The sequence below is a fragment of the Zalophus californianus genome, chromosome 1, assembly GCF_009762305.2.
Source record: "Zalophus californianus isolate mZalCal1 chromosome 1, mZalCal1.pri.v2, whole genome shotgun sequence".
Classification (NCBI taxonomy): Eukaryota; Metazoa; Chordata; class Mammalia; order Carnivora; family Otariidae; genus Zalophus; species Zalophus californianus.
This window is the reverse complement of record NC_045595.1, coordinates 124,650,634-124,670,152: the sequence shown is the minus strand read 5'-3', so window position 1 is coordinate 124,670,152 and position 19,519 is coordinate 124,650,634. Positions and strand designations below refer to the sequence as shown.

The 19,519-nt window shown below is 42.9% G+C and overlaps 1 protein-coding gene across 3 annotated transcripts in view; it reads left to right on the top strand.

The window, feature by feature from the left end:
• The window catches only part of NCEH1 (neutral cholesterol ester hydrolase 1), a 46,265-nt gene that overhangs the window by 13,872 nt on the left and 12,874 nt on the right, over window positions 1-19,519 (top strand). For 2 of the 3 annotated variants that reach the window (XM_027583910.2, XM_027583912.2), the window contains exons 2-3: window positions 13,148-13,376; window positions 15,399-15,468. In XM_027583910.2, coding sequence (XP_027439711.1) covers window positions 13,148-13,376; window positions 15,399-15,468 — 299 coding nt within the window. The remainder of the gene's footprint in view (window positions 1-13,147; window positions 13,377-15,398; window positions 15,469-19,519) is intronic. The other variant, XM_027583913.2, reaches the window with a different exon arrangement.

The following is a 19,519-nucleotide window of genomic DNA, read 5'->3' as shown; positions in this document are numbered from 1 at the left end:
GGCTCAGTTGGTTAAGCATTGGATTCTTGGTTTCCGCTCAGGCCATGATCTCATGGGTTGTGGAATCAAGCCCCCAGGTGGGCTCTGAGTTCAGCCGGGAGTCTGAGATTCTCTCCCTCTGCCCCTCCCCCTGCTTGTGTACACTCTCTCTCTCAAATAAATAAGTAAATCTTAAAAAAAAAAAAAAAATTTCCCTTTTGTCTTCTAACTCTAACCCAATTTATTATCTCAGTAAAATTAATCTTTATCCCCCATTTCTTTTGTAATCCCCTAAGAATGACTATAATTACCTCTGACAAGAAGACTATACTCAAATCAGGGATAAGGAAATCTATGTGCTTTGAAGGGAAAAGAAATTTTATTTTGTTTTATTTTTGCTTTGAAAGGAAAAGAAATTTTAAAAAGAAAGTGCATCAGCCTCTGCAGTCCTTGAGAGAACCCCTAAGTCCCACTCAGATTATCCATAATTCCCATGTCCATTGTCATTACTCTCTAAACTGCCTCTATGCATCATCGCAACCTAAAATGCCAAATAAACAAAACCCACAATCAAATATTTCTAATTTTATGTCTTGGTTTTATTTATTATTATCCAGGTTTGGAGTTAGAAGACTGTCAATTAGGCATATTGTTTGTATGAAAAAATACGTTCTGACTTTCAGATCACCAACTTGAGAGCCACAGGCTGTCCTGCAGATATGTTATTTTTGGTCCACATGGTATATTAAACGTTTTTATTTTTTATTTTTTTATGTTTATTTATTGAAGTCATCTCTACACCCAACGTGGGGCTTGAACTCACGACCCCAAGCTGAAGAGTCGCATGCTCTTCCAACTGAGCCAGCCAGGTGCCCCTGTATAGTAAACATTTTTAAATTCATTGCCAACACTTAAAATTCAGAATATTTCACACAACAGTCTGGGCTTCCTGCTTCTCTTGAAAAATCAGATCGCCTGGCAATAGTAGGCCAGAATTTCCATATCACACAATCACCTAGGGAAAGCAGCAGCTTCATCCTTATTCTGGGCCTTGTTTCTCCAGTTTGCCACAAGCCTCCCATTCCCTGATGTCTAATCACCTATTTTACTCATTTGCATTAGCTGCTGTGGCCCCTGAAGACATGAGTTTAAGGCTTCTACAGAGTTTAGTGTTGCATAGAAGTTGGCCAACTGAGGAAACCCAGCACAGTCCTATGTTCTAATTAGATATAGGATCAAGCTGAAATAAAATCAAACATCCACCTTTCTCACCTTCCCCCATGGGAACACGATGTGAACATTTGTAGTCTACCCCCAGCAAAGGGTTGGACGCTAGACATGCGGAAGACCAGAAAGAATTGGATCCAGCAGAGGAGAAATAACACTTAGAATAACAGAGAGTAGGCCCTGCCTGGGACTCAGAGCTGGATTGGGGCCCTGGTTCTGGCCCCCAAATAGAGGGAAATCATTCAATCCATTCAAATTCAGTTTAAATTTTGACGTGTAAAACAGCAGGGCTGTTACAGGTGTGAGGAGGTTAAAGAATAAGTTTACCTCTTCTCCAGCACCTTTGGATACACTGTGTTCCAAATGAAAATCAAATTTGAAACTAAAGGGCTGGCCAAGATCTGATTGCTTCCAGTTAATATAATTTAGCAATGTCAGAATAGGTTCACATTGTTGTTTTACTGTTATATTCATTGTTTATATCACATTATTATATTGTTTATTGTTATTTTAAAGTCCAACAATATTTTTAAATATTTTAGTGGTGGTTTTTTCTTTTTTCTTTTTTTTCCACTTTCTTTCTCCTTTTCGATTTCCGCTCGCTCCCTCTTATTTCTCTGAGTCTTGAGGCCCTGCAGAGCGGAGATCTTCCTCATGAGGCTGGACCTCGTCTTCTTCCTCTTCGGCTTCGTCTTCTCGCTCCCACCCTGTCAGGCCTTCAGCCTGTAAGGTCCATCCTTGGCCCTCCATCCTCGGGGAGCTCATGGATTTTAACAAGTACCATCTTAAGAGATGTCATCGTACTTCTTTACCAGAGTCTGAAATTCTTACTACATTTGGCCTCTACCTGATCACGCCGCTCGTGCAGCTCTGAGGGCAAGGACTGGGCCTTTCACGGGGCGAGGCGGGCTCTCACCAAAGGCTTTTCTAGGCTTTGGTGCCCTCTCGGCCCGGGGCCTGGGCTCCTCGGCCAAGTGCCCAGCGCGCCGTCAGTCTCCACTCCTCGCGCCGCCGGCCCGCCTAACCTCCGGGGCCGCCTGGCAGCCCTCCGGAGCTCCCAGCTCCCTGGCTCGGCCATGTTGGAGGACGAGAGTTAAAGGTGAAAGGCCGAGCGGGAGGGGTGAGGGCCCCCGGCGGGGAGGGGCCGGCGGAGCCGGAGCGAGGCTCTGGGAGCGGCGGGCCTTTGTGACTCCGCGGCTGCGCCAAACCTCCGCTGCGAGAGAGGCCAGGAAGGAGACGCCTCCCCTGTCCCCTGTCCCCTGTCCCCGTCGGCTTTCAGGCGACCTAACGCCCTCTCCGCAGCCGTTCATCCCCCGCCCCGGCTGCTCGCCCGCCTCGGGGCTGGTGCGCGCGGATGGCCGCAACTGGGGTTCCGCTCTCAGAGTTCGCGGGGCAGACAGACATAGACCAAACCTCGCACGGAGAACCGAGAGGTGCAGCAATGGAGACGCGTTCGAGCCACGTCATCACACACGGAGCCTGCAGAGCCGAACTGTTCTCTGCGGAGCAGGGGCGGCTGGGGGGTGGGGGACTTCACAGAGGAGGTGTCTGGAAGGATAAATAGGAACTTAGGGAACGGACCGTTCAGTCCTGAGGGAGGCCAGCAGTGCTCCTTCAAACCCTCTACGGTGCCTTGCGTTGCACGCCCTGCTCTTAGCAACATTGTCCCAAACCCGTTCAGCCATTACGGTTGCAAAGAAAATCGGTAACCACCAGAGCTGTCTCGGACACCTGGCTAAAGGGGCACCTGGCTGGCTCGGTAAAGCATGTGACTCTTGATTTCAGGGTTGTGGGTTCAAGCCCCTCTTCGGGTGTAGAGTTAATATTAAAAAGAGCAAAGAAACACAACTTGTTTAATGAAATATTGAACTAGACCAATATTTCTCAACTTTAACGTGGAAAAGAACCACCTGGAGAGATTCCAAAGTCCCACTCCCAGAGATACTAATTAAACAGGTAGAGCTGGGTAGCAAGAATTTGCATTCAGGTGCTGCTAGTCTTTGAACCACCCTTTGAGTACCCTTGGATTAGACAATTTGTATGATTGCTTAACAGTGATAATAGAGATGAGGTAAAACTGGTTCTTAATAACCTATTTAAAAACAGGTGGATTTTTAAAATTACTAATTTGCTAATCTATTGGTGAGCGAACTCCTTTTGTCTCTTCAGTTAGGAACTCTTTTAGTGGAGCCGTACTTCGGCTTCCCTGGGTTTTGTCCTGGGGATAGGATGGGGGTGGGGGAACAGATGTTCTTAAAAAGTATCATAAAGACCAGATGCAAAATCATCAAATTAAAGCTATTTCAATACGTTAAAATACAGTGCCAACCCTATTCTTCTTAGGGCTACAGAACAGTAGTCCATCCCAACTTTCCAGTAAGCCTTACTCTTCTGTACCTTTGTGTGTTACCATATTATTCCACTGGCTGGAATGTCCTTCTCCCCCTTTTCTCCTGGAAAATTATTTGTTCTTAGAGACACAGCTCAAATGTCACCAATGCTGTGGACACACTGCAAGCTCTTCTGGGTAGAAATTGTTACTTCTTTCTCCGTGTATGTATCCCTGGTACTTATCACAGTATTGCATTGTATATATCCGCCTTATACAGTGTCAGCTTCTTAAGGATGGAGCCTATGTTTGTATTTCCCCTATCTCCCTACTAGTCTTGGTGTCTGGTATACAATAAACATTCAAATGTTTGCTGAACAAGTGGATGACAAATAGATCCATACCCTTTTCCTTGTAGTGGGATATCTCACGTGTAAATTCACCTCAGGAGGGCAATACAGTTATCTGGTGTATAGATACTTTTATTTAAACTTAATATTTTAGGGGCGCCTGGGTGGCTCAGTCCATTAAGCATCTGCCTTCAGCTCAGGTCATGATCCCAGAGTGCTGGGATCGAGTCCCACGTCGGGCTCCCTGCTCATCAGGGAGTCGGCTTCTCCCTCTGCCCCGCCCTCCTCCCCCACTTGTTCTCTCTCTCTCTCTCTCTCTCTCTCTCTCTCTCTCTCTCAAAAATAAATAAATAAAATCTTTTCAAAAATAAACTTAATATTTTAGATATTAAACACATTAGATTGTTTGTTGCAATTGTAGATCTTGACTAAATGTTTGTAAGGAGTAAATTTTTTCTGTTTCCTGAGTCTGTTAAAATGAGAAGCCTCTCCTGGGGCAGAGGTAAAAACCTCCATTTTTAGGGACTCCAGATTCTATCACAATGGGACTGATGGGCCAAGGAATGACTGAGCTACATTAACTTGAGTCTGCTGGCTATAGAAATTCCAAGTGCTGTAAAGCTCTTGTACTATTAGTTTTCTTAGGCACTGTTAAAGTTGGCAAACAGGTCCTGCTAACCAGCCTAGCAGATCTGCTGGCAAATATGCCTCTAGCAGAATAGAGTTTGAGATACATTTCATGACCTACTTCCCTTCCCCACCCTGATTTTAAACCTTTCATTCTCAGGTGTTCAAAACCTGTGCGATGGGAGAGGCTCGGCTTTAAATAATGATTTGGTTAGTGATTTTTCGTCTGAGCTCTGAGTATTAACATTGAGCATGATGGGTCAGTCAGTTGGGCTTTTGGGTTCCAGTACTTGCTTTGTCACTTTGGGCTTTATGACCCTGGGCAAGGCATTTAACTTCTTTAAGCCTCAGATGAGCATAAAATGTGTGTAATACCTGCTCTTCCTATTTCACAGGTCCTTGTGACATGCAAACTGGTGAAAATTCAAGCGGTCAGAAACTGCAAAGCTCTGTACAAAAGAGTATTATGATTTTTATAATTTATTACATGTTTTATATAGTATGCAGTGATTTATTATAATCATGTTCTGAATGTACACAAAGGAGTCTTAATTTATTATAATCATCATCTGAATCTGGCCCTTCAGACATCTGTAGATATCTATAAAAATCATTTGTTTTATATCTTTTGGATTTATATGACATTTAAGAAACAATTTTCAAAGCTCACATCTAATCTGCTGCTTCCTGCACTTTACCTAAAGCAGATGATTACCCCAACTTCTGGATTATCCTGTGTAACACACTTGTGAAGTCAGGCGGGAGGTGGGAGTGAGCCAGCTCTGAATTGTTGTATAGCAGAAGGGAGTTTGGGAGGTTTTGTTGTGAAGGTTCGTTCTTTTGTGCTGTCTTTAGTCAGCTGCTCTTTGGAACACTCAAATGAAAACAAATGCTTCTTGTCCTGGCAGTCAAGGGAGGCTTTTAGCAGCTCGAGTAGCCTCATGAAGGACATTTGTTTATGACCAGCTGTACATGGGGCACTGGAAAAAAATTTTGATCCCCAAGACTCTGACCATGTCTGTCCCAAGGAGCTCACAATTAGTTATTGCTGTTAAAGATAACAGAAATGTGAATAAAAATGCAAAAGTGGAGCCTGGGTGGCTCAGTCCTTAAGCGTCTGCCTTCGGCTTAGGTCATGATAACAGAGTCCTGGGATCAAGACCCGCATCAGGCTCCCTGCTGGGCGGGAAGCCTGCTTCTCCCTCTCCCACTCCCCCTGCTTGTGTTCTGTCTCTTGCTATGTCTCTCTCTGTAAAATAAATAAATAAAGCTTGTGTTCCCTGTCTCTCTGTCAAATAAGTAAATAAAATCTTTAGTAAAAAAAGGAACGCAAAGTAATTTTTTCAAGTCTCATTTCAGTTGTCATGGGTGTGTGTATGGAGAAGAGTGAGAAAGGAAACAGGACCCCAGAGAGAGAAATGTGCTGGTGAGGAAGAGCTGGAGGAAATGGGAAGATGGAGAGTGCCTCTTCAGCCGGAGTGGTCAGGGCTAGGCTGTGCTAGAGCAGGTGACCCTGGGCGAGTCATGTATCCTATCCTTTCCAGGCCTGAGTTTCCCTTTGTGTAATACGGGAGGCTAAATGTTCATTCCAATGTAAAATCTTCCAGTTTTCTGATATATGTTTGAAACTACATTGACTCTTGAGTGTCAGTTGAGGGTGATGGTTAAAGGTTCTGGAACCAGAATGTTTGGTTCAAATCCAGCCCACCACTTCTTGCCTGTGTGACTTGGTCTGAGACTCCCCCAACACTGGGAACAGTGACTGGCAGAGAGCAGATATCAGTACGTTGTGAGTCATTATGCACCTTGATGTACCCTGATAGGAGGCTTTTGGAGCTAAGCAAGCACCTTGGCAATGTAGAATTATTTGTGTTCTGGGTCATAGTAAAAAATAAACAAAAAGTTTTAGCAACTGGAAAGAGGGGAGCCTGTCCTTTTTGTGCTCCCCCAGATTGAATTGCAACCCTGGGAGTGAGAGAACAAAGTGAAAGTTTTAGGGTAAAAGGGTTAAGGTGTCAGATCCTGCAGTTCTACTTTACCTTGCTAATTGAATGGCGGTGAGATGCTCCTCAGGTTTGCTTTGTAGCTTGTAATGAAATCCTTGAATAGGAGGCTAAACCAATTTGAAATTTTGTAATAGAGCAATCTCGTCAGAGAATCCTGTTACATAATTATATTTGTGTTTCACAGGTTGGTTTAATAATTCTCTCCAGTGCTTTGCTGTATGGAGAGAGTGCAACTGTGGCCCAACCTGAACGCTTTTGGTCCATGCCTACTCTCAGAGTGTGAGACAAAAGTTGGTTTTTTGTTTGTTTTTTACAAAAATAATACTGGGTAAAAGAAATAAGAGAGGAAGGACAGGTGTAGGAGGGGTCCCTAACCAGATGGGGATTTGCCCAAGACCTGAGCAAGGCTTCTGCCAATTCAGGACCTCAGGAGAGAGGGAACAGACAATAAGTAGTGTGGATTTCCTCCTCACGTGCAGTTTTTTTCCTCTTTTATCTCATAACTGGGGCCCAGAGAACTTAGGAAGCTTGCCCAGGCCATGTAGTTAATAAATGGGGGAGCCAGGACCTGTCTCTCTGCAAAGTCTGTGCCCTTTCTTCTCAATTATTTTTCTTTAACCCTTTCTGCCCTGTTCAAAGAATTTCAAGTCAGGGATAATGAAAACTGATTCTTCACAGCTTTTTCTTCTGAGGAAGCCTTGAAGATGGGGTTTATATCAGTTAAAGAGCTTTGCTACTTTGAAGTCCTTGTGTATCACTCAGTCTAGGAACATGCAGCTGGTGATTTAGCCTGGCTCTTCCAAGCTAATGTAGCAAGACTACATTATATGACAGGCTAAGATGCTATGAAGACCTGACATAAGCAAATAAAAAGAGGTAACAAACGGGGCACTTGGGTGGCTCAGGCGTTAAGCGTCTGCCTTCTGCTCAGGTCATGATCCCGGGGTCCTGGGATCAAGCCCCACTTGGGCTCCCTGCTCAGCAGGAGGCCTGCTTCCCCCTCTCCTGCTCCCACTGCCTGTGTTCCTGCTCTCCCTATGTGTGTGTCTCTCTCTCTGTCAATTAAATAAATAAAAAATTAAAAAAAATAAAAAATAAAATAAGATTTATTAAAAAAATAAAATATAAAAATAAAAAGAGGTAACATTATGAGCACTTATATTCTAAGTTTTATGTCAGGTATCCTTTAAGAAGCTCTATAAAGTAGATATTATGATCTCTCCGATTTTATAGGTAAAGAAACTGAGGCAGACAGAGGTTTGGTGAATTGCTCAGAATCACCCAGCTAGAAAGTGTCAGAACCAGGACTGATCCTTGGACAACTGACCTCATAGTGCACACCATAAAGAACTATGCTATGCTCCGAATGAGTAGGGAAGGGGGAGGGGTGAAGTAGAGGCAGTGGAGTGCTCTCCATGCAAATTAAAAGTGGTTAAACCTTTGAATATGGGAAATGAAGTGGGTAGTGAGTTACAATAGATGTTCTAAGTATTTAATGCTGTTGGTTCGTGTTGAAATTTGACCACAGGCTAAGTTAGTATTATTATTTCTGTTTTATAGACGAGAAATCAAGACACAGAGAGGTTTAGTAACTTGCCCAAGATCCCACCCCTGGTAAAGTGGGGCAGCTGGGCTTTTCACTCAGGTACTTTAGGGCTGGAGTCTGTGCTGTTGCCTTTGGCGCTATCCGTGCCTCTTAGATTGAGCCTTTTATTTCTATACCCCCCCCCACCCCCGCCTTCACTTCCCGAAGGTACCTGATCTTCCTGTAGGTGTCTGAATGATAGCACGTGCGCAACACTTTTACATCTTGCTTTCCAACCCTTTTCTTTGCTACCTGTGCTTCATCTTCCATTAAGCCACGATGTAGGCTAGAAACCTTACTGAATTCCATCCCAGGAAGAACAGACAGAAGTAATTCCTTCCTTCTCTGAGCTCATGCAACCTTTTATCTAGATCTCCCTTACTGCTTGTATTGCTTAGCTAACTAACAATAGCTATTCCTTTACAGCTCTTGGTTCTCCTCTATTTCCCTAAGCTCCTAAGGATTGTCTCTTTCTTCCCCCTTAAGCTTTCCTGCCCATAGAATCGAATTCATAATTTACATGTTGAATGAGTTAACAGAAAACAACCCCATTCACAAACATAACAACTAACTTGGATGTTGATAAACGGAGTACAGCCTCTGCTTCGCTTCCTTTGATTCTTGCTTGTCCTTTGATCTCCGGCCCTAATACCTGGGTAGGGACCCAGTGGCCCACCTATTTTGCTGTGTCTGGTTCCACTGTGGTATAATGAGCACCCTTATCCCTTCCATGTCCTTAGGCAGAATTTCTCCCCCAGATCCTGTAATGATTATTGGGGCAAGTTTAAGACCCATAGCACTGCCCTAGAGTCCTTCAACTGGCCAAGAATTGGTCAATTCTCAACCTGTGGGGCTCTAAAAACTTGGCCTGCTTCTTTGTGCTACTGGAATTTTCCAGCTACTTCTAAGGAGATTTCAGGAAACTTTGTTAACTTAGAAATGTTTTTTGGGGTGGATCTGAATCCCACTTAAACAAACTCAAGGATGCAAGAAATAAAACTTCATCTGTATTTTGAGTCTACATTTTTAAGGTAGAACTTCATTCCCATAAATTCCCCCTAATTGCTCTTTACTTTTAGGTTTTGGAGGGTCTTAATACAATGTTGAGGCATAACGTGTCGGGGAGGCCATCTGGGTACTCATCCTTGGCTTATATCTTTGTTCCATGTGGTCTTTGGTGTTTGAGTCCCATACATTGCCCTGGAATATCCTTTGTTCTAATTTATAAGAGCAATTTAGGTTCACTAGTGCTCTCCCTCTATTCCCATTGGACCCTTGAGAGCCTATAATGGGCCATGGCTAATGCAAAGGTGGTCTCAGGTCCATCTGCAAGACACTCATGCAGCCCTTGCCACTTTTATGCCTTTATTGGACTATGGAATCATTTAGCTGCTCCTGCACTAGTGGAAGCCGGAGGAACTCTCTGAGGTCATTTGAGGCACCATCTTCTTAAGACTTACCTTGCAGCCACTCTTCCCTAGGGTCTTGCCTCCTTCCAAGGTTCTGTCTGGGCATGGGGCAGATATCTACTGCTTTCAGATTCCACAGACATATCTGGGAGTTGCTGTGTCTCAGGGGTCTCTTTTGATTGGATTTCAGATATCAATCCATACATTCCTCACTTCATCTCCAATGCTTTCTCCTCCCCTCTCCCACTACTTAGTTTGGAGAATCATTTTCTATTCTAGGAGACTTCTTATTCATCATGTGATCTTCTAAATCAATGTCTATTTTTTAATTCTCCCAAGGATATAGGCTTTGAAAATCCAAAGTATGAAGTCACTCCTGCTTCTTTGCTATTTGTTCTCACACCCCTTCCCTGAAGTAACAACAACAGAAAGACTGGGATAGTGAGAAGAGCTAAGGGAGGGGCGCCTGGGTGGCTCAGTCATTAAGAGGCTGCCTTCGGCTCAGGTCATGATCCCAGGATTCTGGGATCGAGCCCTGCATCAGGTTCCCTGCTCAGCCAGGAACCTGCCTCTCCCTCTCCCACTCCCCCTGCGTGTGTTCTCTCCCTTGCTGTCTCTCTCTCTCTGTCAAATAAATAAATAAAATCTTAAAAAAAAAAAGAGCTAAGGGAAACAGTAGATATTGGAGGAAAAAGTTAGATAATATTTACAATTTTATCATGCCACATGATATCATACAGACATGCGAATGTCATCCCATACTGAATAGGACTACCCTACCCAAGCACTGTAGGCGCTTAGGCAGTGATCACTATTATTAACAATAGCAAGAGTGTTTGGTGACAGATTACTGTTTGAGTATCTCTGTTTTCAAATTTTGAAATAATCTTGGTATTTTCTGGAGGATAACTATTTTTCATACTCTCATTTATCAATGCAATTCCAAACATTAGCACGACTTTTAGCACCTGTTTGACCCTATCTGACCCCTACCTGCTTATCTGTTTTTCCCATATAAACTGTCCCTTCTTGAATCAACACTTCTTTTTTTTTTAAATATTTTATTTACTTATTTGACAGAGAGAGACACAGCGAGAGAGAGATCAGAAGCAGGGGGAGTGGGAGAGGGAGAAGCAGGCTTCCCGTGGAGCAGGGAGCCCGATGTGGGGCTCGATCCCAGGACCCTGGGATCATGACCTGAGCTGAAGGCAGACACATAACGACTGAGCCACCCAGGCGCCCCTTGAATCAACACTTCTGCCCCCACCCCACCCTGGCAGCATTGTGAACAATGCAGATATTTGTTCAGAAATTCTGTTAGTGCAAATGATCATAAGCTGACATGGCAAAAGTATTTTGGGAAAGGTATGGACAAATTGAGTCAAGTCTGCATGCACTCAGAGCATGCAGTGCATAAAGGAAACCCAAGGTGGACTCTGTAAAATGAACAATCTTCTCTAATCTGTCTTGTAAAGACAATTCACCTGTTTTACAGCTTTCCTATAGTTGAAGAAACTCATATATACTTTGTCATAAGTATTCAGTAGTCTTCATTTAACTTAAAAAAAAAAAAAACAGTCCAGAAAGTAACACAGCCAAGCCTGTGATTGTTTTCTTCATATTCATTATTTCATGCTTATCGAGCTACTTGTTCTGTGAGAAATGGGATGGATCCTGTGTGTTCTCTGTTAATTGATAATGATATTGACAAGGGTTTATGTGTGAACTCTAGAAATCTTAGTGAATGCAGTGATTTTTAGCTATGTCCTGGCAGAAATCAATGTTCCCCAGTAAGGCTGACATTTTACCACAAAACTCAAAGGATGATTGCCTTTTCCCACTTTGACAAAACATTAAATTAATGGTTCGAATTCTGTGTGTGTGTGAATTTATATCATATCACACACATTTATTTCATAGCAAGCACATTATCAGTTGTTTAACTTTTTCAATAAAAGTGGGCAATTGATAAAGAAATTGAATTATTTTATTAATATTTATTTGCTCTGCTGCTTATATTACAAACAAATATTAATGAAATTACTGGAATAGCTCTTCATGGTTAGATTAATTGCCTGTTGTTCTCATTTTTCATAAACCCTGGCCAAAGGTTTGTGGGTTTTTTCTTTTTTTTTTTTAAGATTTTATTTATTTGACAGAGCACAAGCAGAGGGAGAGAGAGGAAGAAGCAGGCTCCCTGCTGAGCAAGGAGCCCAATGTGGGACTCGATCCCAGGACGCTGGGATCATGACCCGGGCGGAAGGCAGCTGCTTAACCAACTGAGCCACCCAGGCATCCCACTGGCCACTGGTTTTATAATGCAGTGATTTCCAACTCTTTTCATGGCTGGGCATATGTATACAACAATATTTTACATGGGACACTGGGGTAAGGGGCTCTCAGGAGCTTGGCTCCCCAGGGGTAAGGGGATCAGTATTATGGCACACCACTGTGCCTCAGGCACATGCCGGGAAGCTGTATTATGCTGTATCACAGACTTTTTATAGTCCTGATTTCTGCTACTAGTAACATTGTTTCCTTGACCTTATGATGGCATTAAATATTTCACTAATAATCAGTGTTCTGTTTCATATTTTCCGGAAGGGCACTGCTAATCTCTAGCTGTCCCTCTACCCTAGGTTTGAGAGCCACTAGGAGATACAGTATCTAAATTCATGCACCTGTGCCAGGAAAGTTTCCAGTCACTCTTTGACACTTGTGAGCCTCTCCATTGGACTAGTCACTGGCTGCCTGATGGCTTCCAGTTCTCTGGCTTTGAAACATGTCCATTTAAGTCTTACAGGGAGGTCAGTTTTATAAGTGTACTCAACAGGAACACCTTGTGTAAGATGTGGAAAGAGGGGAATACACTTTATAGGATCTTTGCTGGGTGGATGACTTGGGTCTCTTCTCTCTTTGCTCCTTCTCCAACCAGATAACTTCCTACAAAGACTTAATGCGGAGCTCAGTGCCCTCAGGTTCCAAGGGGACGGGATGGCAGACTGTTTATTCTTTGCACATTTCTGAAAAGCTCCTGGTAATGTCTGAGGTGTTCTGCTTCTCAGTGCTAGGACCAGAGTTACCTCTGCTCCTGGCCTCTCACAAATTCATTTCTTGCTTCACTCTCAAAATAACAGACATGCTTAAGTAGATAAGCTGTAAAACACTTTAAAAATAATTACGGTAAATATGAAACTTCCTTATCTTTTATTTGCATTTAAATAAAGTATTCTTCCTCTAGTCTTAGTATCTATTGGAACTGTGATGTGCTGATTGAGGGGAGAATAAAGGACTAAATCCTAAAATTCACAAGTCCCAGAATTACCACTTATCCAGCTAAATGTTTATGTTTGCTTAATTTCTAAGCCTTCTTGATAAAATGGGACTGATGATACCTGTCCAATGCCCCTCTCAGAGCTGATCCAAAAACTACGATCTCATGTATGAAAATACTTTGCAAATGCTAAAGGCAAAAAGTAAATATAATTTGTTATTGGATTAAAAGTGGCCAGTAAGTCCTGAAGAGTATTGGCAATTGCTTGTAATAATTCAAACACCAGGAGTTGGTGAGTGTGGCTCTGGTGAGACAAAGTTGACTCGTGTTCTCCCTCTGTGCTCCCTCCCTTGCCCTGCAGAGCAACCTGATACACAATCTGGGCCTGAGCCATCACCTGCTCGCACTGAATTTTATCATCGTTATTTTTGGCAAGAAAAGCGCGTGGTCATCCGCTCAGGTGAAGGTGACCGACACTGACTTTGACGGTGTGGAAGTCAGAGTGTTTGAGGGCTCCCCAAAGCCAGAAGAGCCTTTGAGACGCAGCATTGTTTACATCCACGGAGGAGGCTGGGCTTTGGCCAGTGCAAGTATGTCCTAGTCACCTTCGGGTCTTTTGGGGCTGTGGTTTGCCCTGGGCGAGATGTGTGATTGAGTTTGACTTCCTTACTGGGTAAGGAGAGGAGGACCATTTGACTTGGTTCCCTTGAACAGTCTCAGTTACTCCTATTATCCCAGCAGAATTATTAATAGTGTCCCCTTTTCACACTCGAAAGGGTCCTGTCTTGGATGATTAATTATATGATTACCCTACATAAAGGTTTTGCCTATCTGTTTATTGCTTGTTAATGCAGGCAGACTCTTTTGAAAATATTTCCTGTGACCTATATCATAGGCTAACTTATGCGAAGTGCTGACAATAGCTTTCAGCACCAAAACAAGCCAAAGTTTCACTGGGCCAGAATATGAGGAAATTATCTTTTGCCGTTGTGTTTTGAAAACATTTTTCTGTGAAGTAGGACCAGTATTTATGAACATACATGATAACTCATCCACATTTCATCTGCTTATGAAACCAAAGATGAAAATATAAAAGGTATACCACCATTAAAAGGAAACAATGTTGCAAAATTCAAGAATATTCTCTTTGGTGTTTGGTAACTTTCATGAGTTATGAAAGGCAGGCAGCCAAGTGGAACAGCCTAGCAGAAAGCATACCAAGGAGAAAGTAAGGGCCTTATCTCTGCCTGTAATTATCAGAGAGCTACTTTCTCATGTTCAGCCCAAAGCTACTGGCATCCCCTGTGGCTTTTTTTTTTCTTTTTTATTTATTTAAGTAATCTGTCTGCTCCACGGGGGCTCAAACTCATGACCCCAAGATCAAGAGTCACATGTTCTTCCAACTGAGCCAACCAGGTGCCCTGGCATCCCCTAGGTTTAAAGGTAATGACAACTTGTTCTAGTTTGTTTGTGGGTTTTGTTTGTTTGTTTTAATATAGGCTCCACACCCAACGTGGAGCCTGATACAGGGCTTGAACTCACGACCCTGAAATCAAGACCTAAGCTGAAATCGAGTCCGATGCTCAACTGACTGAGCCACCCGGGCACCCCTTGTTTGTGTTTTTAAATAGCATTTTTTTAAATGTGGCAAAGGCCAAAAAAGTATAACTTTTTCTAGTAATCACGTTTCATATTCATTATTTATTATTTTATTCGTGGATTTGTTCATGTTTTCAACAGATGTTTATGGAGTACGTAGGTTTGGCCAGGACTGAGGGATTTCCTGGGGTTCAGGACTTCAGTATTCAAACAGTTATGTACAAACCTATACCTGTGACTCTCCTAATATGTGCTAGGGGATGAGGATACAGAAGTGAGTAACAGAAGTGATTGCATCTATAGTATTGGACACTTGCCAAGTGAGACATTCCCGTGGAGGCCAGGAAGTGTCAGTACCAGGAATGGCATGGATTACAAATCCAGCTGGCCTTGTCCACATGATTTTGATCACTCCTGCCAGAGGAAGAGCTCAGGGTGGAGACACTATGCAGATGGTTATGTAGTTATTAAAATTGTTTCTGTCACTGCAAACCTTTGGATTCTCTTTCTAAGAAATGCTAAGATTTCCTAAAATTCTAGTTTTTATGTGTTGGCTTTAACAGAATTTGCTGTTCTTCAAATTGGAAGAATGCAATTGAATTGCAGCAAATGAAGGTATTAAGACAAAAATTTCCTCCAAGGAGGAAACTGTTTATTTGCTGTGATTTTTGGAAAGGCATACGTTTGAGGAGCTACGAAATCAGAATTAATTTGGTGCATTTCATATAGTCTATTATGAAATACATGTCCAGTTAGTTAAAAACACGTTCAAGGGTAATCTAATGTGGATTTCTTGTTATTTTATACTAATTACATTTTATAGAAACCAGATTTAATTTTTACATTGGTATATGTAACCCTATAAATGAGACATATGTTCACATTTGCTTTTTATTAGTTTTATTATTAATATCTTAAGTCCAAGTCTAAAAGCAATCCACAATGAGCAGAATTTAAGAATGGACAGTATTGAGTAATTTGTTTAATACTGGTTGTTCCTTTGTCTCTTTTAGAAATCCGGTATTATGATGAACTGTGTACAGCAATGGCTGAAGAACTGAATGCTGTCATTATCTCCATTGAGTAAGTAATTAATCCTAGTCATAGAGGGCACCTGAGTGGCTTTGAGTGGCTTAGTAGGTTAAGTGTGCTGGGCATGGAGCCTGCTTAAGATCTCTCTCTCTCTCCATCTGCCTACCGCCGCACCCCTCCCACCCCCCCCACCCCTCCCACCGCCTCCCTGTGCATACGCTCTCTCGAAAAGAAAAATACGGGACACCTGGGTGGCTAAGTTGGTTAAGTGTCTGCCTTCAGCTCAGGTCCTGATGGGATCAAGTCCTGAGTCAGGCTCCCTGCTCAGTGGGGAGTCTGCTTTTCGCTCTGCCCCTCCCCCTGCTCATGAGCTCTCACTCTCTCTCTCAAATAAATAAATAAAATCTTAAAAAAAAAAAGAAAAATACTAGTCATAGAAAAAATAGTTTTTAGGAAGGGATCTTAGATAACCATCTACTTACTTTATTTTACAAGCAGGAAAATACAGTGCAAAATACACAAAATGCACAAAAGATGAAGGGGTTTGCCCAAGGTCACACAAAATGATTTCTGATACAATTAGCAATTTCTTGAACTACCTTTATAGCACCTTGAGTTCTCTTTTTATTTTAGTTTTGCAAATTTCTGGAAAAGGAATTAACTGAAACTAAGAAAAATATGCAATCAGTTATCTACAGCAAATAATTTTGTTTACTGCCTTTTAAAATTTAAAAAACAATCCAGAGTTGGAAAAGTCATCCCCTGCAGTTCCATTCTGTAACTCAGACCTTGTAAATAGAATGTGTTCAACAAGTCTCGGTCAATGCAGTTATTGTCGTCATCATTACTAATCATATTAAGAAGAATATGAGTAAGAATTAAAACAATTGTGGTGATGGCAATAATACAAAATCCTGCTGCCTCTTCTGCAGCAGGTGTTGTATGGGTGCTATTACATACATTGTCTCTCCTCCTTCAGATCCTTGTTCAAATATCATCCTTCTGGCAAGACCTTCCTTGATACTGCTATTTAAAATTGCAACCCACTTTTCCTCTGTTTCATTTTTCTCCAAAACTGTCATCAACCTCTGAGAGATCATCTATTCGACTTATTAGGTATTTATTGTACTGGGTTGAAATAGACGAAGTAAGTTCTGCAGAAACAGAAAATTTTGGGATTTTGGCCTGTTTTGTTCATTGTTAATCACTGGTGCCTGGAAACATCCCTGGCAGATAGTGAGCATTCAACCAATGTTTATGGAATGAATGAATAGGACTCTTTCTTTTTGTTTTGTTTTTTTTTAAGATTTTATTTATTTATTTGACAGAGAGAGACACAGCCAGAGAGGGAACATAAGCAGGGGGAGTGGGAGAGGGAGAAGCAGGCTTCCTGTGGAGCAAGGAGCCCGATGCAGGGCTTGATCCCAAGACCCTAGGATCATGACCTGAGCCAAAGGCAGACACTTAATGACTGAGCCACCCAGGCGCCCCGAATAGGAGTCTTTCTTAATTCTCATATAAATCATTCAAGATAAATATTTTTATATTTTTCTCTTAGATGAGGAAATGAGGTCACAGAGCTAGCCAATTATATAGAGTGAGGCATTAAGCCCACATCCTAAGGCCCCTATACTCTTTGACCCAGTATCCAGCCAGTACTGAAGGACGCTGATAATGCCAAGGGACAGGGCTATGATCACATTGACCACCTTCCACACTCCGACCTTATCCAGAGCTCCTCTTCCCTCTGCCTCTCTCTGCCCACTGTTCTCCTGTTCATGGCTCATCCCCTCTGTGCGCCTGCCTCAGATCTGAGACCTAAGAGAATCCTTTCATCTGCAGTCTCTCAGAAGGGCTGGTTTCCCAAGTCATTTGGGCAGCGATGACCCTTGAACATAAGACTTAGAGTCACACAGAGCAGTGTGGCGCCTGCCTCTTGAGCAGATTTGCCTCCTAGAGAGCTCTGGACAGCTCCTGGCTGGCTATGGCCTCTCCACAGGCCCCCCAGATCACCGAAGGGCCCGTGGTGCAGTTTTGTAATGCAGGAGCCTTCGAGTGAAGGCTTGCATCTAGCCAGGGCAGCTGGCCGGAGGAAAGCAGAGTCTGCTGAAGTAGCTGGGCCCCCATATGGAGCAAGGCCATATAGCTCAGAGCTGCGGAACCAGCCTTCCAGTGGTTTCCTGTGTAGCTCTGGCTCCTCACAGGCCTGAGGACAGTAGGGAAACTGCACCTGCTTTACTTGGCACCATGAGGATTCTCCACACAGGACCTTACCATCCCGGGCTTCAATGGAAACAATGGGCAACATGTCTAAAGTCTTCCTAGATGCCCGTCTCCACCTGTGAGCATCTGTCTCCAGTAAAATAGGTGTTCTCTTAAGTCTAGGCTTATTATACAACATATAAGGATGGATGGAATGTTTTTAAGAAGATCTCTTTTAAATATGGAAGGGACTGCTTTCATCTTAACTTTCCATTCTGCCCCATCTCGGTGGTACGGTATCCACAAGTTTATCACTGGGAGGGCACCACAGTGGTAGGCAAGGACCATTACCCATGACCGCCTGACTTCAGGCAAATCATTTAATGTCATGTGCAAACTGGGCTGAGGAATCCTTCCTGTGTGTCTAGACTGTGAGCTACTGGGAAGAGAAATCCTGTCTTCCTTCCTCTGGTTCCCATCACCCAGCTGAAGACTTAGAACATATATGCTAAGTAAATATACTTTGAGTTAGGTTAATGACTGCAGAGAACTGTCATGAGAATTGGTTTGGACAACTGAGCTAAAAGGGCTTTAGATACTCTAAAGCACTAGACAAGTCTGGAGGATTAGTGCTGTAGTCCATAGAACGGGAATGGTTCAACTTACAGATTTATTTATCAGCACCTGTTTGGAGCTCACAGCTCTCTTTGCAGAAATCAAGAGTGAAAGTGGTTAGAATCTAGGCTAGCCAGCCCACAAAGAGCCACATAACCATGCATAGCCAACATCACATGATCATGGTTCTCTTGGAAAGTTATATTCAGAGGTCTACCTTGGGAACATTATTTCTTCTCACTGCTCATCTCATTCCCCTTTCTTTTATTCCAGAAATATTTATTGAAGTTGTTATGTGCCAGTTACTATGTTACACTCTGCTAACATCCCAGTGTAAGACAGACATAATTCCTGCCCTCATGGAGTTTACAGTCTAGGTGAGAAAATAAACAGTGAACAAGTAATGTTATATTGTGATAAGTGACGTGAAGTAGAAGGCTAAGTAGTACGGAGGCATCAAATAGGTAAGATCTTACCTCGTTTGAAGGGTCAGGAAATTCATCCCTTAAAGAAAGCAATGTTTGCACTGAGCTCCTAAGAATGAGCAAAATCTAGTTCAACAAAATGAGTTGGTCATGAGAGTCCAAAGTGGTGTAATGAGAGGGCTTGGAGGAAGGGAAGGAAGCAGAGAGCCCTAAGGGAACAAAACAAGAGAGAAGACAGATGGAGAGGTTCCTGGTGATGACTAAGGAAAATAAGAAAGAAAAGCAGATGATCTTGAGAGCCTTAGGAGGATGATAGACCCTTGGTTCTCCTGAAACTCTACCTTATAGCAGGGAGCTGTCTGGGGGCAACTGCTCCTTATCCGTGAGGCGCACAGGAGTTAGATGGTGGTGGCATGGCTTAGTTCCTGTGTGGTGTGGCCCTGGGGAGGGTTATAACCCGAGGAAGCTGGTAGGCAAGGGCTGGGGTCAGCCCCAGTAATGGAATCGCTCCCACAAAGCCAGTACTGGGAGCTGGCACGTCTCCATTCGTGTTGCTGGTGCTGGCTCACGCACAGTTCTGGGGACCCAGCAACTAAGGTAGATAAAGGTCTCAAGTTATAAAACTAGGCCGTGCCTCTGCTCAGTTGCTTCTATAACACCATGGTGCTTTTACATATTAATTGCACAAGTTTTCTGCACACAGCAGAAAACACATGTACCCATACACATTGTTAAATAAATGCAAAAGTTCATCTTATACTACCCAAGATACATGGATGTTTCCTCATTTATATAATCTAAGAAGGTCCTATTTTTATATTCATAAACCTATTTTCATAAATTTTAGTGCAGGTTAGCTA